Raw genomic sequence first — 25,023 nt, 5'->3', positions numbered from 1 at the left:
ACAGCTGACATACAAGCTCACAACCGCGTCTCGGATGAGACCATTGTGAGCTTGGGGTCTGCTGTTCTCAGCCTTTCTCTACGCGGGACGGAGCATAAATTAGGCTTGACGGGCTGCAGCTGCGCGTGCAAGAGCAGGCTCTGGTGCCGTGATCACAGAGCGCTCCCCCTGTTCTTATGACAGCCACTGGAGGTGGGGTTTGGGGGACAACTGCTTTGAATTATTATTGTTTACACACAACAGAAACCAAGGATTATATATTTCAAGAGCGAGAGATCACAGTAAAAATCCTAGGCATTCTTACTCCACACTGGAAGAAAAACAGCATCTGAAAGTTTGATGGGATGCATTTTTACACGTCTTATGAGCGGTGGGGTTCATTTGGTGCCAGCCTGAGCGCGCATACTGGTTATTATCAGTGTGAAAAAAATATATATGTATATATGTTACAAATAAAAAAAGCAATCGAAACAACATGGGCCCCTCACGGATGAGGAGGGCAGTATAAGTCACCATAACCAAGAAGGGTGGGTGTCCGTCGGAGATCGCAGACTGCTGTCTGCTTTGGAAATTAATTCAAGTTTACCTGAACTCCCCTCACATCCCTGGGTGTCCTCTGGTGTCCTGTGCAGGAGGAGGGAGAGGCAGGTGTTTTTTTTTGTATAGGCCCCACACCTTGGGAATTTATTTGTGAAATTTGTCTTTGCTTGATTCAATATTTTGATATTAGATTATCCACTGTATCAGGCATGCCCCGTCCTATATAAACCCAATGTAACTTCAAACTTCCATTTTAACCATGTTAGACTCGCTGAAAACATACGTCCCTGCTTCTGGTGAAACATGTTTTACTTAAGTAAAAGTATCAATACTGCAATATAGAAATACTCTGTATGTACAAGTACAAGTATGTAAGGGAAACAGGGGGTGGTCCTTGAAATGCAAAAATTTTAGAACCACCGTTCTGATGAATTTTAGACTCATTGAAAATGTCCTTGGTTGTGGTGATATTGTCCTTTTTAAAATGAAATCCTAAACTTTTCTTCCCTCTGTGCAGGAGGATGAGGATGCTGGGAAGAGGCAGGTGTTGGTGCTGGGTCTGGACGGAGCTGGGAAGAGCAGCATGCTGCAGGGACTGACCCCGGGTCAGCCCCCCGCCGAGGTCCACCACAGCTGCGGACCCACCCGGGGCTTCAACTTCATGAGCCTCAGCGTGCCGCAGCGGGCCACCCAGCGGGCCACCCAGCAGGCCACCCAGCTGCACTTCCTGGAGAGTGAGTCTGATTGTCCTTATGAATCAATCTAGCATGGATTAACACATTCCCTGCCAATCACGTAGATCTACGTTAATGCAAATACAACTGTTCAACGCCAATCACATAAATATGCAGGTTTTTTTTTCTTTCTCACAGAACCAGGAGATAACGCGATCCAAAGATTTACTTCTCCATTCACTTCCTGGTTAATTTATTTGGGAAATAACCTGCATCTCGGCTCCTGTGTTTTACTATGCATTTTTGGCGAAACATGCCATTTTCAACGGCGATGACATTTTCCTTTTTTCTTTCATGGAAGCACTGTGAACCCCTCCGTGATTAGCAACCAACAGGAAATCAATCATACTGGAGATAAATATTCTGTGACTACATAAAAAACTTTCCCTAAACCAATCACAAGAGATCCAGGGATCCGCCTACATCTGACGTCATCACACAGCTTGTTTTAGCAGATATTCGCTGATTGGCTTGTCGTTAGACCCACCCCCACCTCCGACTCTGATTGTACGTTTTTTCTTCTACCGTGAAAATCGATAGGCTCACATTATGACACCAGACCAAGAGGAGCAGTCCACTCAGAGAGTGGGCGGGGTCTATGGTTTGGAACCAGGCTAGTGCAGTGGTCTAAAGTAACTAAGTACAAGTACAATTTACTGGAGTATTTCCAGTTTTTAGTACTCTTACTTCTACTCCACTACATCTCAGAGGCAAATATTGTACTTTTACTCCACTACAATTATTTGAAAACTTTAGTTACTAGTTACTTTGCAGATATAAATTATTACAATATAAAACATTAATGAACCACTTTAGCCCTACAAGCTCACAACACGTCGCGATGCGATGCGTTGTGAGCTTGTAGATCTGCTATTTTCAATCATTTTAGTAATTTTACTTCTGGTACAGTATTGATACTTTTACTTAAGTAAAACATTTGAGTACATCTTCCCCCGCTGTCTGTCGGCTTGGCATGCCGGCAGACTTGGAAGTGAGCGCTGTCGTTCGCTCCAGTGAAGGAAGAACACATTCTCCCAGAACGTTCTCCCCACCGGCCGAGGCTTTGTTGGCTTGACTCTCTCCACTGCAGTGGGCTGTCAGACTATTTTGAGCTCCGGGACCACTAGAATATTTTTTGTAACAATCCTGAAGGACCACCCCACATACTACAGCGTCACGCAAAAGCATCAAAAGTAGCAGATCTACAAGCTCTTTTGCTGTTTTTGAATTTAAAGTTTTGTAAATATGAGGTTTACAACCATCAGAGACGACAAGTATACAAGTAGGCATAACTCATTTTGATTAGATTCTTTATTAATATTTAACATTAACAATCCTAAATTTATAGTTACGTGCCAGTGCCACGCATCGGAAATAGCCGATCTACAAAATGTATATACTTTATTCCTGACAAAATGTAACGAGTGGCAGCAAGGACGCAGAGAGTATTTGAGAACCAAGGGGGACACGCATGCACACGCGCGTGTCCCCAGCAAAACAAAATCATACTTTTATTTCGGGTTTTTCTTACTTTACATCGCGCACCTCTCCATTCAGAAATGGATAACAAGAACCTAAAACACCCTCGCCCCGGGTCTAATCCGGCGGCCTCAGTCCGCGGAAAAAATGGGGCAGTGTGTTTTAGGACGAGCGTTCCGTTTTCCATCTGGAAAAAACTCTGGCTTCTTCGTCCCAGAAGTGGGGGGGATATCACCCCCCCCCCCCCAATGGAACTGGATACGTCTAAACCCCCCCACTGCGTCCCTGAGTGGCAGCCCTTAACCCATTTAGACCTGAGGCCGATTCTAAAAACGCCTTCTAAATCCTGACCTAAGTTTTCTGAAAAACGTAAAACTCAAAAATTACAAAAATGATATGTTGCTATATACTGTATAGCAACAAGAACCCCAAAAGGGGTTCCCGTCCTGAAAGGTATAGTTACAAATAGGGTTGGAGCACGACACCCATTTTCAACCTTAGCTTCATATAACTGTTCCTCACTAATGCTCATTATAAGATAAGATCATTTCTGTCTACTCACTCTGCGTCTCATTGGTGGACTGTGGACAGTTCAGAAACCTGCCTACCAGTGACATCATCGATGGGGAATCCAAGCTAACTGAAACTACAGCCTTTCTCCTGGAAAGTTAGCACGCTGAAAAAGCCATTGTTCTTACATGAATGAAAACAAACAAATAAACAAAAAATAAATTCAAGTTTGAAATCTTGTTTGAAATGACCAAACCTGCCTAGCGATGATGTCACTGGTAGGCAGAGCAAATTGGCAGGCAAATTGGAACTGGAACACTATAAAAATGAAGCTGATAAATGGGCCACCCTCCTGAAAATGTATTTTCTGTTAATTAAAGAGCTGGAGAGACTGGGAGACCCGAGTAATATTTTGGTGCCAATACTTTTAGAAGTACAATTCTGAATACAGAGTATTTCTACATTGTGGTATTGCTATGCAGTGGTGGAAAAAGTACTCAAATGTTTTACTTAAGTAAAAGTATTAATACCACAATGTAGAAGTACTGTTACAAGTAAAAGTCCGGAATTCAGAATTTACTTGAGTAAAAGTACAAAAGTATTGGTATCAAAATGTACTTAAAGTACCAAAAGTACTAAAATGGCAGATCTACAAGCTAACAGATCTACAAGCAGATCTGGCAGATCTACAAGATCTACAAGCTCACAACGCGTCGCGATGCAACGCGTTGTGAGCTTGTAGATTGGCTATTTTCAAATAGCCTAGGTATAAAATAGGGCTAAAGTGGTTAATATATGTTTTATAATGTAATAATTTATATCTGCAAAGTAACTAGTAACTAAAGTTTTCACATAATTGTAGTGGAGTAAAAGTAAAATATTTGCCTCTAAGATGTAGTGGAGTAGAAGTAAAAGTACTGAAAACTGGAAATACTCCAGTAAAGTAAGAGTACCTCAAAATTGTACTTAAATACAGTACTTGAGTACATTTACTTAGTTACTTTACACCACTGTTGCTATGGTAATGACATCCCTGTTGAAGAAAGGAGGAAACGGCTGGAGTTCTATCCTATTATAATACCTGCTCTTCAATACAATGAGGAAAGTGCTGAGTCAGGCTCTGTCCTTTAAGGTAGATTCATAGCAACCCATTAAAGCTGCAGTCAGGGATTTCTGACTGCTATTGTCAGCAAGTAGACTTCAACACTAGACCAGAGGGCAGTCTAACGCTTTAAATTACAGCAGTGATTCAATGTTATTATCTACAAATGTGACTTTATTCAGCTTTAATGTTGGGGTCAAACAGAATGTGAGAATGGTTCTTATTCCGTGTTTCCTACGAGTGAATGGTTTGAGGAGGAGAGGAGGGGAATAGAGAGGAGGGTAGAGGAGTGGAGGATCTAAATTAATATGAAAAAAAGTCAAATGTCACCAGTGTTAACACATTCCCTGCCATTGACGGAGATCTCCCTCTTTGCAATGCGACACGTTGTGAGCTTGTAGATCTGCTGTTTTTGGCGAAGATATTTGGTGTAGACAGACAGAAAGCAGGCCGAGTACAGTTGCAACTCCGGTCCCTTTTACTAAGGGTAAGTGCTTCATATAATATATTGAAACTGAATCTAAGAAATCTTAAGAGTGCCTTCAGCTCGCCAATAAGTATTTGATATGTGGTTGCTACTTTTTACTCACTTTGGTAAATTTTTACTCACATCAGCTACTTTTTACTCAGTTTACTTACTTTTAACACATTGCGTACCAATCGCGTAGTTCTACGCGAACCTAAATAATTGCGCAGCGTGCCAGTGGTCTTTTTTTTTCTCGCAGTGACACATTTCATTGTACTGTAGGCCTCCCTCGCAGTGACACATTTCATTGTAGCACACCGGAAACGGAAATGAATGTCAATCGAAGATTTCCGTTCCCATCCGCCGCCGCTCTAAAGCTTCCGCTAATCCGCCATTATCTCCGATGTTGTTTTTCTCCGTGCTGAACGCTGTTTAATAGAAACTGCGACTACAGCAAAATGGACGATCGCCGATTGAAAATTTCTTCTCTGGGACACTCACACAGCTACACTGTGTGTCTACAAACAGTTGAACGCGCGATCTTAAGGTATTTAGCGAGGTCTGTGGCGAGGTGAAAAAAAATAAAAATAAATCACTGGCACTGGTGAGTACATTATGATATTAAACTCTGGCGTGGAATGTGTTAAGTAGTATGATTTTGTATTTATTTGCCAATTATTTTGCACCCCCTTTTTCTCCCCAATATACTCGTTATGCCAATTGATTCCTCTCCACACACATTTCTGTGTTGTCACTGCTGTCGTATCCTACTGACTCACCTGCCAGTGAGGAGCCCCCACTGGGAGGAGTACGTGCAGTGACATTTATCACCCTCCCCGCCCGGCTTCCCTTCCCCAAACATCTGGGCCAATTGTGTTTGCATAGACGCCCGGCAAAGCCCTCTGCACCACGGTTTCGAACCCACAACCTCCGTGGTGGTGGGCAGGAGCTTTACCACTGCACCGCCCGAGCACCACTTTTCTTTTGCTTTTTTAAACAACAAATGCATGACTTTCTTCTTTTTTTTTTTCCTCACTTGCAAACAAGGCAGAACTGATCTTGAGTCACAGGCTGGGCTAGCAGCTGGCTCAGCGGGCCTCACGGGGCTGCTGTCCACTCAGCTCTGTGTGAGGCGCATAATGATTGGCTGGAAATCACTGTATAATCTGCAGTGGTGGAAAGTAACTAAGTACATTTACTTAAGTACTGTTCTTAAGTACAATTTTGAGGTATTTGTATTTTACTTGAGTATTTACAATTTCCAATACTTTTACTTCTACTCCACTACATCTCAGAGGTACTACAATAATTTGAAAACTTTAGTTACTTTTCAGATAATTATAAATGATGATATTATGAAACATACATTAACCACTTCAGCCCTATTTTATACCTAGGCTATTTGAAAATAGCCGATCTACAAGCTCACAACGTGTCGCACCGCGACACGTTGTGAGCTTGTAGATCTGCTATTTTCAAACATTCTAGTACTTTTACTTTTGGTACTGTAAGTATATTTTGATGCCAATACTTTTGTTCTTTTACTCAAGTGACATTTTGAACACAGGCATTTGACCTGTAACAGAGTATTTTTATATTGTGGTATTGCTACTTTTACTTAAGTAAAATATCTGAGTACTTCTTCCACCACTGATAATCTGTTTCAATATGACACTGCAGCCTGGCAGCATGACCAATCCACATCCAACACACACTTCACCCCGGAGCCAAGGACATACACAACAGCTTAGCTTAGCTTCTCTTGGTTTAAAGGTTTCATGACATTCAGTTTTACAACACATTCAAAGTCTTTGTCATGGTCCTTCAAACGTGTATAAAAAGTTTTAACTGAAAATTACGCACCAGTGAGCCATTGCAGGTGTTTTTCTCTCACATTTCTAAAGCCTTTTCAACTGCGATGTCAAAAGTAATCTTTGCCTGCGGTTGTCGCTGTTGAGGGATTTTGCCTGTCAATCATCACTAACTGCGTGGCATAACATACAGCAAGGCCCACCTATGTACCTTTTCAAGCAGGCGTTATTCAGCCAGTGGATACAGTCGAGGGCGGGGTTTGCCAACCGGTCCCGTACGTTCCCAAATCACGCCTCGGTGCCGCACTATGAGCTTGTAAAACTGCTATTTTTGAATAGCCAAAGTATAAAATAAGGACCCCAAGGACCCCTGGGGGTCCCAGGACCCCACTTTGAGAACCAATGGCTTAATACATTATAATTGCCCTCTATAACAAAAAAAAAAACCTTAAATATTGTATTAATTTTAGAAATAGTTGATACTCAAGGAGGACAGCGCCTGTCGCAAGTTGATGATGGACAAATGGTCATTTGTCCATGTGTGGTCCAGCCCTATGGAATGCATGTGATAATAAAAACATACTTAAAATATCGTTTTGATGCTCATATTAACCTTAGGAAGTATTAAGTAGTTTTTCTACATCATCAACCTGCGACGGACGTTGTCCCCCTTGAGTAAAAGCTGAACTATTTCTAAAATAAGTCAAATATCTAACTATTTTTAATAGTTTTTAATTTAACCCATTAATACCGGGAGAAGCATCTGTGTCATTTTTTGATTTGAGCAAAAAAATCTTTATTTTACACTTTGGCTATTCAAAAATAGACGATATACAAGCTCAAAGCGCGGCACCAAGTGCTGCGGTTGTAGATCTGCTATTTTTGAGAAATCGTGAAAATGTGTGCAAATCTTTGAATATATATATTTTTTGAAAGCGAACATTTGTAACTCAAATCTTTGCCTCTGGGGGTCCCTGGAACAAAATATTTTGAGATGGCGTCCTCAGCCAAATACATATCATTTTGGGGGTCCTTGACATGAAAAAAGTTTGAGGACCACTGATATTATAGCAACATATATATATTTTAAACTGTTGTTTAGAAGACATTTGTAGAATCCCCAGAAGCAAAGATTTGAGTTATAAATGTGTAAAAAATAAGATTTTCAAAAATGTAAATAGCAGATCTACAAGTTCATAGCGCGGCACATAGCCCAAAGAAATCTTAAAATGACACATGTGTTCCCGGTCTTAATAGTTTAGCTTGTAGATCGGCTATTTAATTTTTTTTGTGAACTTTAAGTGATTAAATGTGTACATTGGATCCATTTGAACACTTGTTTCTTTTTTCAATGTCCTGAAAAGTAACGATTTCGGACATACAAGGTTCCTGCCCGACAGAGATGTAAATACATGCCCATTACATGCTCGATAAAACGATACAGCGAGTAAACAGACGTTTATTTGTTTATTTTTCTATGTTTATTGCAGCAAAATCACACCCAGCCCAAAGTACCACATCACTGCCTACTGTAGTTACCTAGCAACATTATCCATGAAGGAATTAAAAGATATTATTTATATTTTATTTATTTATTATTGTCACTGCCGGCAGGAACTGTCTCAAAATGTGTTGTTCCAGGGACCTCCAGAAGCAAAGATTTGAGTAAAAAATGTTTATATATATATTCAAAGATTTGCACACATTTTGTCAAAACAATAGCAGATCTACAAGCTCATAGCGCATATGAGCTTGTAGATCTGCTATTTTTGAACAGCCAAAGAAATATAAAATGACAGAGATGCGTCCCCGGACTGAATGGGTTAATACGACTGCAGTGAGGAACTGCTGGAGTCGAGGTTAGAGAGGAATCATCACAATCACTTTTATTGTCACATCACAGCTTTACAGGTCCACTTATTATAACGTTTTTGTCGGGCAGAAACCTCTTATCTCCATATTTGAACTGTTTGTGTTTTTTCGTAAATTAACGCCCTACTTGATCATACTACAGCGTCACACACGAAAGCATAAAAAATAGCAGATCCGCAAGCTCGAAATGCGGCTCGAAGCCACGCGTTTTTTTTGCCATTTTTGCTATTTTTGACAACGTTTTGGACATAAGAAGAAATGATATATAAACTAGAAAAAGTGCTCCTCGGAGCACAGGTCTCCGCCAGGTCAGGTAGGTTATTGTGGCCTCCTGGTGGCGCTATAATAAGCCAATGTGAAAAGGGGCACCATTTCTTCTTAGGCCTTGCACGGCAATCGGACACTGCATTCATGATTTGAGGCATTTTGTTATAACGGACCTATCAAGTAAACTTTGGAAGCCAATGTTAGCCAATTAGGATGGAATATGAAATATCGGACACATCCATCTTGATCACATGACTATAGAGAGATACTATGTATGTACCGATTTGCGTGAAGTTTTTCCTTGGCCTCGAGGGAGAGTGCGTGCAAGTTTCACGCAGATCGGTGCAGTTATAGGTAAAAACGCGAATTGGCCTGTTATAGCGCCACCATGAGGCTGATTTGAACATAAAAAAATAAATAAAAAATTATCCCACGATTTTGTAACTCTTATTTTTCACCCGGTGCCAATTTTCTAAGTGATCCTGGGCACTACACTCCCCTCACCAGCCTACGGAGGCCAGGGCCGAGCTCATGCCTCCTTCAATGCATGAGAGCCAACTGACCACCTTGTCACCTGACAGGGGGGAGTTTCCCTGGTTGGACGTAGCGCGTGGAAGGAACACGTTATTCCAACCAGTTCCCTTCCCCTCCATCAGGCGCCCCGGCTGTCATGGGGGAGGCGTTATAGTGACCAGGATTACTACATGTTTTTGTGAGGGTATTAACTACCCTGAGAGACACGGGGAGAACATGCAAACTCCACACAGAGTGGGCCCTTTCGCCAACCCCACCTAGGGTATGGGCGCTGATGACGCGGAGGAGAAGACACGCCCACAGCGTCCCCGGCGGGAATCGAACCTAGGACCTTCTAGCTGTGAGGCGACAGCGCTACCGACTGCGCCACCCTAACCCTAACCCTAACCCTAGTAGGTTAAGACTTTGACAGAGGCCAATTTGGAATTGCAGCCTCCTGAAGGTGATTCTTTAGGGCAGTTTTGAAAGTGAGTAGGGTTTTACACTCCTTTACTCCTTTGGGTAGGACATTCCAAATTTTTGTTGAATAGCATGGGAAAGAGTTCATTCCCTTGTTTGTGCCAAATCTGGGTTGAACATGATCAGTGGAGCTGCCTCTGGTGTTATGATTGTGGACTTAATTTCCACCCGACAGAGACGATAAGCGACTTTGGGCTTGTTTCTTCTTTGCGCTTGCTTCCTAATGTTGATTAAACCAGTGGTTCTCAAACATTTCATGTTTGTCAAGGACCCCGACATTAATATGTATTTGTCCATGGACCCCCATCTGAAATAATTCTGTGCCAGGCAGGGACCCCCGTAGCCGATTTGTGTTGTTAATGTTTCAAAAACATTCCACATTATTTTCAAGATTTCCGAATCAGAATCGGGTTTATTGTCACATCACAGGTTTACAAAGTAAAAGAGTGGGTGAAATTCGCTTTCGTACATCGTTCCCATCGCAACACTATTTCCATAGAAAGAAGAGGGGGAGGAAGAAGGGGGGGGGGGGGGGGGGGCAAGTGGGTTGGGAGATCAAACAAGAGAACAAAACAAGCCAAACAAGTTATCTACATATTTACACTAGTACCTGAGATAAGATATGACAAAGGTGCCTGAGCATAGCAGCAATGTATAATGTGCATGATATACTTATGGACGTTAGTTAAAGGTTTAATGACATTCACTTTTACACCACATTCAAAGTCTTTGTCCTGGTCCTTCAAAAGTGTACAAAAAGTTTTAAGTGAAAATTTCATTCCAGTGATCCATGGCAGGTGTTTTTCTCTCACATTTCTAAAGCCTTTTCAACTGCAATGAAAAAAGAAATCTTTGCCTGCGGGTGTCGCTGGTGAGGGATTTTGCCTGTCAATCATCGCCTCTGCTCCGCCCCCCCCCAAAGGAAAGGATAGGGGAGGGGAGGGGCGAGGAGGAGAGTGGGCGGGATTAATCGACTGTGACCTCACTGTCGAAGGACCAAGCTCAGATTACTTTTCAGCCTAATTATTCATAAAACCCCAGACCACAGAAAATCCACTGAATGTTCTAAGTTCAGGTTTTTTGGGTGTAATTGAGGTCATAAAACCCCAAATAAAACATTGAAAATAAAAAAAGTGAAAATGAATGTCATGATACCTTTAAGGTGCTTAGAGAAAAAATAAAAGACAAAAGTCAGTGCGTTATACGTGGGATTAAGATGCAAAATGCAAAAAAAAATGTGGACTGACCCTGGTATAATCCGCAAGTAGTTCCATGAGGAAGAGCAAAGAAAATGAGGAAAACATACATGAAAATAGCAGATCTACAAGCTGCACAACATGGTGCGTGCGTGCGTGCGTGCGTGTGTGCATGTGTGCGTGTGTGTGTGTGTGTGTGTGTGTGTGTGTGTGTGTGGCTATACTTGTGAGGGCTAAATGCTCCCACAAGCTTGGTAGAACGTGAGAAATAGACATTGTAAGGACCATTTTCCTGGTCCTCACAAGAGAAATGGTTGTTTTAATGGTTAAACAATACTGTAGATGTTAGTACAAGTAAAAGGCCTGTATTCAAAATGTTACTTGAGTAAAAGTACAAAAGTATTGGCATCAAAATATACTTAAAGTACCAAAAGTAAAAGTACTAAAATGAAAATGTTAGTTTACTATAGTAAATATTTTCAAATATCCTAGGTATAAAATAGGGCTGAAGTGGTTGCATGTTTTATAATATAATGATGTATATCTACAAAGTAACTAGCTAAAGTTTTCAAATAGTTGTAGTGGAGTAAAAGTAAAAGTATTGAAAATTGGAAATACTCCAGTAAAGTAAAAATCACACCCAGTGTGAAGTGGGCGGTGTGGTCACAGTGGTCATCACAGTGATGGAAGAAGTGATGGAAGAAGTGATGGAAGAAAGTATGGAAGAGGGAAACATGACACATGTGCATAGCCCTATAAATAGGACCATAACTTAAATAAAAACATAAATGTGTTTTTTTTAAGTTATGGTCCTATTTATAGGGCTATGCACATGTGTCATGTTTACCTAGCCAATCACAGTCCTGAATAGACTGTGATTGGCCAATCACGGTGCAGGGTTAGGGGGGTACATTTGTGGCCAATCACAGCGCAGGATTTGGTGTGCAAATATCCAAACCTCACATATAGGGGCGGTTTCACCGCCCAAAAATACCTCAAAATTGTGCTTAAAGGAGCATTTCACCCCTGGAAGAAACTGCAATCACTCAATGGTAGTAGTATTTGTAGTAGATAACAGTAGCACAATTTAACTGCTGCATTACTACAATGACCATAATGCTTTGGTGCACTGCGCCTCCTTGTGGCAGGGGAGGTTGCATGTGGGTGTGATTACATTACATTACATTACATTACATTACATTACATTACATTACATTACATTACAGTCATTTAGCAGACGCTTTTATCCAAAGCGATTTACAATAAGTGTATTCAACATAGGTAGGGAACGAAAACTACTAATCACCAGAAGTCTTTGGTGCATTTTCTGCAAAAACAAGCAACCAAGAGTATACCTAGCGCTAAGGTAAAAGTGTGATCTCCAACAATAACATCCAAACAGCATGCCAGTGTTGCCATGTCTGCTTATTATAAGCGGCTTCTTTCTAAAATGTAGTTGATATTTGGGCTTGTTTCCAAATGTTTTGATTGTTGTTTAAACCAGTGGTTCTCAAACATGTTCATGTATTTTTCCACAGACCCCCATCTGAAATTATAATTTGTGCCAGGGAGCCCCTAACAAATATGTGTCAAAAATATTCCACATTTTGCACTTTTTCCCCCTCAAGATTTTTTTGTAAATAGCAGATCTACAAGCTCACAATGGGTCGCGAAGCGTTGTGAGCTTGTAGATCAGCAATTTTTAAATATATAATATCCCATGTCTAGGTAAAGTGCTCTTGGCCTAGTTATCTTCTTTTGGGCTTGTTTTCATAGACCTGGTTGCTTATTTCTCTCACAATATCTGGCAACACTGGCTGAAGAACTTGTACCTCGCACACGTTCATCTAGTTACATATATGTCCAAGGATTCGTTAGTGATGTCATATCACTGACAAATCCTTGGTATCTTTATGCAGTTCTACTTCCGTGTCGCATAGTAGTGACATCACTGTCGAATCCTTGGTATGATCCTAGCCTTTCGCGACGGTGTTTGTTTACCAGCGCTGCCACTCCACGCTGTATTTTTTTTTCACGCTTGCGCTTATGAAACACTACACAGGATTATTATTTCATGTCAACATTCAAGTACAACTATCAGAAGATAACGCAGGTAAAGTAATGCCTCACTCTGCAAGGGGGGTTGCCCGCTGGCCGCAGCTAATGGGAGTGGCCGAGTGGGGAAAGAAGGTTGAACAAAGTGTTACGGACACCCCATTGGGGCTGTCTTTAGAGCTGGTCTGACTGAGACGCGCCGAGACATGTAGTTCGGAAAGGAATGAGACCAATCTCTCGTGATGTAAATAACGTCACGATGTATTCGAAGATTACTAGATATCTAAAAACACAGATTATACACCAAAAACCCAGGATCTTGTTTCTTGAGTCCTAAACTTCATTAAAATAAGATCTGGTCGGCGAAGTGTCCCTTTAAGTACAGTAATTGAGTAAACGGACTTAGTTACTTTACACCACTGAACTGTAAAACATTTGAACCACTTAAACCCGATATGGTTGAGTGGAGCCCCTCAGGGCTCTATGCTAGTGTCTTTTCTGGTTAGCAGGTTAGCCTCAATCTCCAGGCTTTTATTTTCTTTCCCGTTTTGCTCAAAAAGAAAGCCTGGACCAAGCTGTTGAAATTTCTGGCATAGGAAGTGGGAGTCAACCTTTAATTTCCCCAAGTGGGAGTCAACCTTTCATTTCCCCAACCAACCAGAGTGCAGTGGGCGTTGCTCCAAATGTTGTGACTTCAGGTCTCTCAATGCTGCACATTGGGGGAGGAGGAGGGGCGCGGAGCAGGGCGGGGGCGGGCGCACTCATCGGTGAACCAATAGGAGCCCACGGATGTTTTCTCCAGAGATTTTGAATCGGCCCCTCTAGAGCAGATATCAGGTGTGCTGGGGCAGGCTAACAACAGGTCGATACGGATGCTGGGATTTAAGAAATGTTAAAAATGTTATTCATAAAATTCCCTTACGAAGTTGTTTCTATCCTCAGTCATATGGTAATACCAACGTGTGTGTGTGTGTGTGTGTGTGTGTGTGTGTGTATGTGTGTGTGTGTGTGTGTGTGTGTGTGTGTGTGTGTGTGTAGTTGGAGGTGGTGAGAATCTCCGAGGCTACTGGTCAGAGTATCTGAGGCGGACTCATGTCCTGGTGTACGTGGTCGACTCCTCCGACAGACGAAGGCTCCCATTGGCTAAAGCCGAGCTGCACCGCCTCCTCAGGGTGGAGCCCCGCCTTCCTGTGGTCGTCCTGGGCAACAAGCAGGTGAACGGTGTCCTCTTATTGAAACTACAACGCCCAGTAAACCATGTCCTCTGTTAGAACTACAACACCCAGTGAACCATGTCCTCTGTACTGTACTAAAACTACAACACCCAGTGAACCATGTCCTATCTTTAAAGAGAACATTTGTAAAACATATTTTGTTCCAGGGACCCCCAGAAGCAAAGATTTGAGTTACAAATGTTCGCTTTGAAAAAATATATATTCAAAGATTTGCACAAATCTTTACGATTTTTCAAAAATAGCAGATCTACAAGCTCATAGCGTGGCACTCGGTGCCGCGCTATGAGCTTGTATATCTGCTATTTTTGAATAGCCAAATAAATCTAAAAATGACACAGATGCGTTCCCGGTCTTAATGGATTAAAGGGATAGGTCACCCAAATAATGACTTTTTTTCTATGGATTAGTCACCCCATGGAGACTTGAATTCATGGATATCTTTAATTTTTTGTCTCATTCCTAAGCCAATAATTTGATGACCAGCTGACCGGTAGGCAGCGGTTCCGGTAGGAGACACAAAGGAGACTCTTTGTGTCTCCTACCGGAACCGCTGCCGGTCATCAAATTATTGGCTTAGGAATGCGACAAAAACTAAAAAATATCCATGAATTCAAGTCTCCATGGGGTGACTATTCGATAGGAAAAAAGTAATTTGGGGGTGAACTATCCCTTTAAGGAGGAGGACAGCTTCAGTATGGGTGCTATTCTGGATGCTGGGTGTTCTGATCTTAATGATGCCGAGCAGTGGTGGAAGAAGTACTCAGATATTTTACTTAAGTAAAAGTAGCAACACCACAATATAAAAATACTCTCTTACAAGTAAAAGGCCTGTGCTCAAAATGTTACTTGTGTAAAAGTACAAAAGTATTGGCGTAAAAATATACTTAAAGTACCAAAAGTAAAAGTACTAAAATGTTTGGAAATAGCAGATCTACAAGCTCACAACGCGTGGCGATGCGACACGTTGTGAGCTTGTAGATCGGCTATTTTCAATTAGCCTAGGTATAAAATAGGGCTAAAGTGGTTAATGTATGTTTTATAATGTAATGATTTATATCTGCAAAGTAACTAGTAACTAAAGTTTTCAAATAATTTTAGTGGAGTAAAAGTACAATATTTGCCTCTGAGATGTAGTGGAGTAGAAGTAAATACTGAAAATTGGAAATACTCCAGTAAAGTAAAAAATACCTCAATATTGTACTTAAGTACAGTACTTGAGTAAATGTACTTAGTTACTTTCCACCACTGATGCCGAGTCTATTGTGAGAAAGAAGTTAATCACATGGTTGTTAGCAGGGTGAGATGGGAGCTTTAGAATGTGAAGGTCGTTTTGTAATTATCATCGTAGACTTTGTTCACACTGCAGACGAATCCCATTTGTTTCTCAAATCTGATCGTCAGACTGACCGTCCACACTGACCGGGAACGCATCTGTGTGTCATTTTAGATTCCTTTGGCTATTAAAAAATTGCAGATATACAAGCTCATAGCACGGTAGCTTGTAGATCTGCTATTTTTGAAAGATCGTGAACATTTTGCAAGTCTTTGAATATATATATATTTGTAACTCAAATATTTGCTTCTGGGGGATTTTACAAATGTCTTCTAATCTTAAATCTTTTTTTGTATGTTGCTATATATCAGTGGTTGTTAAAAAATAATAATGTGAAGGACCCCCAAAATGATATGTATTTGTCCACGGATTTAGTTCCAGGGAGCCCCAGAAGCAAAGATTTGAGTTAAAAATGTAAAAAAATATATATATATTCAAAGATTTTCACGATAAAAAAAAAAAATCAGATATACAAGCTCATAGCGCAGCACCGACTGTATTGCGTTATGAGCTTGTACTGTATATCTGCTATTTTTGAATAGCCAAAGAAATCTAAAAAATACACACAGATGCGTTCCCGGTCTTAATGGGTTAAATCTGATCTTTAAGACCTACTGTCCACACTGTTATTAAATGTGATCTTTAGGACCTACTGTCCATACTGTTATTAAATATGATCTTTAGGACTGACTGTCCACACTGTTATTAACACAATTAGTGCCAGAGGTTTTTTTAAAACAGGGTACATCCAGTGCCAGCGTTTCTTACCGTTTACGCTGATCTGTTTAGAGCTGTAGAAGACTCCACGAGGACCCGGATGTAAACAAAGGGTGTCTGCGCGATGGTCGAGGGTCCCGTCTAACGACTGGAACAATAATATTTCTAACGCGATCCGCCATTGCAGAGTGATCGTGTGTCGAAAATGGCTCGTTTTCACCACTGTAAAAAGATATGGAGATATGGAGCTTTTTCTCCAGATCCTCTATCATTGGAGAGGACGGGAGGTATGTTTTTTGGACTGGATTCACATCCGTCCTTTCCATTTTACAGGGTCTGTGGATCATTCCTAAGTTGCGTTCCCCTTGTGGGGAAAAAAATAAAATTGAACACGCGTAGATCTACGGGTATGGCACTCGATGTGTTAAATCTGATCTTTAGGACCTATACTATCAGATTGGATATGTATATTCAGACATCATCTCAATCTCAATCTCTCTCCCTCTCCCCCTCTCTCTCTCTCTCTCCCTCTCCCCTCTCTCTCTCTCTCTGTAGGACATGCCCGGTGCGGTGGGCGTCTCAGAGCTCCATGAGGCTCTGTCCCTGGGCTCCGTGTCTGAGGAGCGCAGGCTGTACCTCCTGGCCTCCCAGCTGAGGAACTCCTCCCACGGAGGAGGTCTGCAGCAAGTCCAGGACCTCCTGCTGCAGCTGGTGTGAGGAGGAGGAAGAGGAGGAGGAAGAGGAACTTCAGCTTATCTCCACACATAGGCAATTTTTGCCTCTGCTACCGGGGGGGGGGGGGGCAAAGAAAATATATGAATATACCGGTATATGTTTTTATATATGCAACATATACGTGAAATATACGAAATTGTCCGCTTGCATATATGTCTCTATATATATGTACATATATATCCATATATGTGGACTGGGGGTGCATCCACACATGTACGTCAAGTTGTCGTACGGAAGTCCCATCCACTCCCATGTTATAGGAAAAACCGGAACGGTATTTCCGTTTTTTAACTTAACATGGGAGTGGATGGGACTTCCGACTTCCGTACGACAACTTGACGTACATGTGTGGATGCACCCATAGAAGAGACATATATTTCATATATATCCACATATATGCACATTATATGAACCTGAATATGGCATATATTCAGCATATATTCTGCATATTCTTGCCATATATTGGCAAAAAAAAGTGCCCCCCATGCCCCCACCCCCCCCCTAAAAATCGCCTATCCACACAAGCTGTATGTTTCTCAACGAGGGTCTGGGGACCCACAAGGGTCCTCGAGCGGTCCTTACAGACCTGTGACTGTTGAGTGTATAAAATGCAACCACATGGACCTGTAAGCAGTGGTGGAAAAAGTAGTCAAAATGTTTTACTTATAAGTATAAGTATCAATACTGCAATGTAGATACTCTGTTACAAGTGAAAGTCTGGAAATCAAAATTGACTTGAGTAAAAGTACAAAAGTATAGGCATCAAAATATATTAAAGTACCAAAAGTAAAAGTTTCAGAAGTTATCATATGTATAGCATATAAATCATATAAATAGCAGATCTACAAGCTCTTGTGAAGTTTTAGATCGGCTATTTTCAAATAGCCAAGTTTAAATGCTGAAGTGGTTAATTAATGTATGTTTTGTAATCAAAATCAAAATCTTAGAAATCTACAAAGTAACTACTGTCTAAAGTTTTCAAATAATTGTAGTGGAGTAAAAGTACAATATTTGTCTCTGAGATACGTGGAGTAGAAGTAAAAGTACTGAAAATTTGAAATACTCCAGTAAAGTAAAAAAAAATACCTCAAAATTGTACTTAAGTACAGTACTTGAGTAAATGTACTTAAGTTACTTTACACTGCCTGTAAGGGCCCTTTTGGTTCCATTTGTACACTTACAGGTGTTACAGAACCGTAACACCACACGGGCCCCTGGGGGTCCCCAGAAGCCAGTGAGGAGTCTGTGAATAGGAAGAATAATCAAGAAAAAACATGGAGGAATGCCCTCTGATACCTCATCGGAGAGTAGTTGTATTTTCTTCCTTAATCTTATTATATTTTTTATGTTATTTGTTTTAAAGAAGTGTGGGCTATTCCACTGTGTCTATTCCTTAATTTAAATGGACATTTGCCAAGCAGAGAGAGAAAGACACACAGGACAGGAGGTTGTGGAGGGAGTGTGAACCTTTACTATATATCAGGGGTGGGCAACTTTGAAGATGTAGAGGGCCACTATATTTCCACACTCCAGAGGGCCACATTGCATATACTTTCGGGCCATTCTATGTCACACAAAAGTAGCGAAAATAGCCGATCTACAACGTCGCAGTGCGATGCGTTTTGAGCTTGCAGATCGGCTATTTTCGCTATTTTTGAATTTGAATCCTGAATTTGTTCTTGCTATTTTTTTTATTGGAATCCTGAAAAGTTTGTATTTCATTTCAAATGCATTTAGTTATGCTTATGTTAACGTTATGAACTTAAATACAAATACATTGGACATAAAAAAGACAGTGGAATTTGTATTCTAGTCATTTAAGCTACTATTATAGACTGAAGTAATTAAAGCGGGTCATGTTTGGAATTGTAACAGCTGAAATCAATGATATATCAGTATTCTGATATTAACCTGCCGGCCGCATTAAGTGAAGGTGGGGGCCGCATGTGGTCCCCGGGCCACATGCAAATACATTGGACATAAAAAAGACAGTGGAATTTTTATTCTAGTCATTTAAGCTACTATTATAGACTGAAGTAATTCAAGCGGGTCATGTTTGGAATTGTAACAGCTGAAATCAATGATATATCAGTATTCTGATATTAACCTGCGGGCCGCATTAAGTGAAGGTGGGGGCCGCATGTGGCCCCCGGGCCACCAGTTGCCCATGTATGCAGTATATTGTTTTCCCCAGGAGGGTTGAGGAAGAGTATACACGAATCCACGGAGCGCTAGCGCTGCCCTGCGCGCAGCCATTGCTGCAGTGTCAACGCTCCGTGGACGCGACACCGCAGCAATGGCCGCCTACAGGCAGCTACAGGCAGCGCGTCTGTGGATTCGTCTATAGCGCTTGCTGTCGTTGCCTCAACCTCCTTAAATCAGTGGTTCTCAAACTCTTTGTCACGTCAACATGATATGGGTTTGGCTGCGGACCCCCATCTCCAAAATATTTTTAAAGAAATAAAATTGTATATATATATATATATATATATATATATATATATATATATATATATATATATATATATACACAAACTTTTTCGTGCCAAGGACCCCCAAATTGATATTTATGTGGCCGTGGACCCCCACCTGTGCCAGGGACCCCCAGAAGCAAAGATTTGTGTTAAAAATGTTCGCCTTTTAGAATTTTTTTTAAATATATTTGCACGTTTTCAAGATTTTTCAAAAATAGCAGATCTACAAGCTCGTAGCACGGCACTATGAGCTTGTAATTCTGCAATTGTTTTAATAGCCAAAGTATTATATATATATATATATATATATATATATATATATTTAAAGATTTGCACAAATGTTCATGATAGCAGATCGATCTACAAGGCACAAGCTCATAGTGCGGCGCGAAGTTCTCACCAATTGTGAGAATGTGTCATTTAGCGGCTGGAAATCAGTACAGAGCTATGTAGTAGGTTGCAACCAGAAGGTGTATCTATTCACCAGAGACAATACATACAGGACATGAACACCACAGTAGCTCTTCACCCTTAACAGATCAGTCTAATGAGGTCTAAGGCAGTCGTTCTCAATCGTTTTCGTGCCAAGGACCCCCAAATTGATGTGTGTGGCCGCGGGCCCCCACCTGCATGTGCCAGCAAAGATTTGTTAAAAATTGGTAGAAAAAAGGATTTGAAGATTTGCACACATTTTCAAGATTTTTTAAAAATAGCAGATCTACAAGCTCGTAGCGCGGCACCAGCTTGTAGATCTGCTATTTTTGAATAGCCAAAGTATAAAATATGGATAAAATGGTTAAAAAAGATGGTTAAAATGGTATTTGGCTGTGGACCCCCCATCTCAAAAAAATGTTTGTGCCAAGGACCTCCTCCAGAAGCAAAGATTTGAGTAAAAAAAATTCGCTTAAAACATATAAACTATATATATATAATATATAGTTTATATATATATTAAAAAAATAGCAGATATACAAGCTCATAGCGCAATAGCCAAAGTATAAAATATGATTAAAGTGGTTAAAATGATTGTGACGCCATATTAACACATTTTGCCAGGGACCCCCTGGAACCCCCCCAAGGACCCCTGGGGGTCCCCGGACCCCACTTTAAGAACCAATGATTACTTAACTGACATTGTGTTCTGCTGTCGCGTCCTTGTAAGTGCATTATGTAGTATAGGGAAGTTCAGTGCCACAGTATTATAGTGTGTTCACAGTACTTTTTGTAGGATATTACACAGGTTGATACACTGGAATAGAAACACTGTATAACGCATAACCCAATTTTAATAGCAGGAGAACAACTGCAAGAGCTGCAGTAGCTGACATTTAGATTGCAGTTTTTTTTATAAAGGACGTTTTCTTTTAAATTGCAAACGTATTGCTTTCCTTGTCATCATGCTGGTGTTAAAATGTTAATGTATGCATGTGCTCCTCTAAAAGGTTTTGTTCGTATCGTTGCTGTTGGGCAGAAACCTCTTATCTCCTTCTAACTTTGTGTGTCTTTTTCGCAAACGAACGCCCTACTTGATCATACTACAGCGTCACACAAAAGCATCAAAAGCAGCAGATCTACGAGCTTGTAGATCTGCTACTTTTGATGCTTTTGAATTTGAATCCCGAAAAGTAACAGTTTTGGAGATTTCCACCCGACAAGAGACGATATCTGTTTCTTTACGTCTGAAACAAGATGAGTCACATTGAAACATAATGGAATCCCAATTCCACCACTGAATAAACTATTCAGAAACACCCCCCCCTGCACTTACAACCTATAACTCATAATTAAAGAATGATTCTTTATCTGAAATATGAATATATATATATATATAATATTTATTATATATATATATATATATATATATATATATATATATATAAATATCGGAATTACAAGACAAAAACTATCTGAAATCAAAGCAAAACAACTTCCGCCATCTCTTTTATTAAGCAGTGGAAATGGGCTTCCAGAGAAACTGGTTAAATTATCTCACCCTATTTAAAAACATGTTTTGTAAAATATACTATTATTATTATTATTAAACTATTGAATTATTTGTTTAGGTGGATATTATTTCATTCTTTTTTTTACAGTGTATATATATATGACCAGTAGCAAGAATAGCATATCTACAAGCTCATAACATGTCAAATGATGGCGATTTGTGAGCTTGTAGATCGGGCTATTCTTGTTATTACATTTAAGGGGGGTGTTAAATTCAAGGACCCCCATAAATCGAACCAAATGGACCCTTACAGGTCTGTAACCCTCTCAGAGTTACAGACCTGTAAGGGTCCATTTGGTTCCATTTGTATTCTCTCAGAGTTACAGACCTGTAAGGGTCCATTTGGTTCCATTTGTACACTCAGAGTTACAGACCTGTAAGGGTCCATTTGGTTCCATTTGTACACTCAGAGTTACAGACCTGTAAGAGTCCATTTGGAACCCCCCTAAGGAACCCTGAGGGTAACCTGACGCTTCCAGATCCAAAGAAGCTTTCGTCACATTTGTTTCTTGAGAAACTAGTTACTCAATACCGCCCCCATCTGGCAGAGTCAGGTTACCCTGAGGGTCCCTGGACTTCACTTTGAGAACCCATGCTTTAGGCTATAAGTTATGTTAGAGAGTTAAAGTGTGTACCACATAGGCTTTGACGCCTGACGGCTTGTCCCGGGTTCGATTCCCGAGCCCGGCGGCAGATTTGCCGCATGTCACTCCCCCGACTTTCTGCCTGTTTCCTGTCTCTCTCCACTGTACCCCCAAAACATGTTTAGAAGTTATGTCCGAACATGTTATGAGAAACATAGTTCATTCTTAAATACTGTAGGTTACAAGTTATTAGATAATGTTAATGAGCAGTGGTGGAAAAAGTACTCACATTTCTTACTTAAGTAAAAGTAGCAATCCTACAATTTAGAAATACTCTGTTACAAGTAAATGGCCTGTGTTCAAAATGTTACTTGAGTAAAAGTCCAAAAGTATTGGCATCAAAATAAACTTAAAGTACCAAAAGTAAAAGCACTAAAATGTTTGAAAATAGCAGATCTACAAGCTCACAACGTGTCGCGATGGGACGCTTGTAGATCGGCTATTTTCAAATAGCCTAGGTGTAAAATAGGGCTAAAGTGGTTAACTCATTTACTGCCAATAACGCATATATGCGTTCTATTGAATCCATCACTTGCCTACTTTTTTTTAAAGAATTTGACCCAAAGACCAAGGAGATATGATTAGTTGAAGATCTAGACTCCTATCCACTTCCTTGTTAACTTAAAACTTAAAAATTCTGTATCTCGGCTCCTGAGTACTTTTTGTTTTTCAATTAAAAATCTCTGGCAGCCAACAGCTAAAAATCTGAAATAACTCTGTATGTTTTATAATAATTGATATCTGCAGAGTAACTAGTAACTAAAGTTTTCAAATAATTTGAATGGAGTAAAAGCACAATATTTGCCTCTGAGATGTAGTGGAGTAGAAGTAAAAGTATTGAAAATTGTACTTAAGTACAGTACTTGAGTAAATGTACTTAGTTACTTTACTCCACTGAGCATTAGTAAAACACTGTTCATTCATAAATACTGTATGCTATACAAGTCATTAGACTAGAAAAAGTGCTCCTCGGAGCACAGGTCTCCGCCAGGTCAGGTAGGCTATTGTGGCCTCCTGGTGGCGCTATAATAGGCCAATGTTTAAAGGGTGTCATTTCTTCTTAAGCCTTGCACGACAATCGGACACTGCATTCATGATTTGAGGCATTTTGTTAATTTGTTTTTCTAAATTAGACCTGCTGGTGGCGCTATAACAGGCCAATGTTAAAAGGGTGGCATTTGTTCCTGAACATAGTGTGAATATGCGTGCAAAGTTTCACCGCAATCGGACGGTGCGTTCATGATTTGCAGAGTTTTGTTCAAAACTAGCCAATAATGCAAACCTTAGATGTCAATCTTAGCCAATCAGGATGGAATATGAAAAATCAAACACAACCATCTTGATCACATGACTATAGAGATCATGTGTACTGATGTGCGTGAAATTTGGATAGAATTTGAAGGAGTAGTATAAAATGTGTTTTACATAAGTCGGCCTCCTGGTGATGCTATAAAAGGCAGATGTGAAAAATGCAGGGCAAAGGTTTTTCCTTGACCTCTAGGGAGTGTGCATACAAAGTTTACAGGTGCAGTTATAGGTAAAAACACGAATCGGCCTGTTATAGCGCCACCATGGGGCTGATTTGAAAAATGGTATTTCTTCCTCTGCCTAATGGGAATGTGCGTGCACAATTTCACGGAAATTGCATGCTGTGTCCATGATTTGAGGCATTTTGTTCAAAACGAAGCACTTCTGCAAACTTTGGAAGACATTTTTAGCCAATCAGGATGGAATATGAAAAATCTGAAATACCCTTTTCGTTTAATGACTATAGAGATACTGTGTACCGATTTGCGTGATTTTTGGACAGAATCTGTAGGAGTACTGTCAAAAAATATGTTTTGCACAAATCGGCCTCCTGGTGGCGCTATAAAAGGCCCATGAGAAAAATGTGGGGCAGAGGTTCTGCTGTGGCATCCAGGGAGTGTGTGTGCACAGTTTCACTGCGAGATAGCCAACGGTGCCGGAGATTAGCTGTCCACAGACAGAATGACGGACACACGGACGGACGGACGGACGGACAGGGGGCAAAACATACTCTCTCGCCATGCCTTTCGGCCTGGCGGAGACAATAATGTTATGAGCATTAGTAACACATAGTTCACTCATAAATACTGTAGGCTACAAGTTATTAGATAATATGAGCATTAGTAACACATAGTTCATTCATAGATATTGTAGGCTACGAGTTATTAGATAACGTTCTATGTTGTAGTAAAACGTTCATTAATACTGTGCATATACTGTCTGGCACCTCTTATATCCGTATTTTAACTTTTTTTGTAAATTAATGCCATACCTGCCGGGCGGCAGTAGCTCAGGGGTAGAGCGGCCGGATGGAAGCTGTGAGGTTTCCAGTTCGATCCCGGGCTCCCCCAGAAGAGTTACTGTTGAAGTGTCCTTGAGGCTTGAGCAAGACGCTGAACCCCTAATTGCTCCCGATGAGCAGGTTGGTGCCTTGCATGGTTTCCTCCGCCATAGGTGTGTGAATGTGTGTGTGAATGGGTCAACGTAATGCACAATCTATGTAAAGCGCTTTGGATAAAAGCTATATAAATGCACCATTTACCTGGCCATTCTATGTCACACAAACGTAGCAAAAATATCTACAAGCTCAAAACGCGTAGCAGCGCGACGTGTTTTGAGCTTGTAGATCGGCTATTTTTGCTATTTTTGAATTGGAATCCTGAAAAGTAACACTTATTTAATTTCCAATGCATTTAGTTATACTTATGTTAACTTTATGAACTTAAATACAAATACATTGGACATAAAAAAGACAAAATAATTTTAATACTAGTCATTAAGCTACTAGACTGAAGTAATTAAAGCGGGTCATGTTTGCATGTTTTGAT

The 25,023-nt window shown here is 40.6% G+C and overlaps 1 protein-coding gene across 1 annotated transcript in view; it reads left to right on the top strand.

Annotated features, from left to right (window-relative positions):
- Positions 1–17,093, top strand: part of arl10 (ADP-ribosylation factor-like 10) — a 32,722-nt gene extending 15,629 nt beyond the window's left edge. Inside the window, exons 2-4 of the mRNA XM_080435494.1 lie at positions 1,058–1,274; positions 14,064–14,239; positions 16,866–17,093. Coding sequence (XP_080291620.1) covers positions 1,058–1,274; positions 14,064–14,239; positions 16,866–17,027 — 555 coding nt within the window. The 3' untranslated portion in view covers positions 17,028–17,093. The remainder of the gene's footprint in view (positions 1–1,057; positions 1,275–14,063; positions 14,240–16,865) is intronic.
- The last annotated feature ends 7,930 nt before the right edge of the window (positions 17,094–25,023 follow it).

This window comes from Gymnoscopelus braueri (genome assembly GCF_963280865.1).
Source record: "Gymnoscopelus braueri genome assembly, chromosome: 8".
Taxonomy (NCBI): Eukaryota; Metazoa; Chordata; class Actinopteri; order Myctophiformes; family Myctophidae; genus Gymnoscopelus; species Gymnoscopelus braueri.
This window is presented reverse-complemented; position numbering and strand designations above follow the sequence as displayed.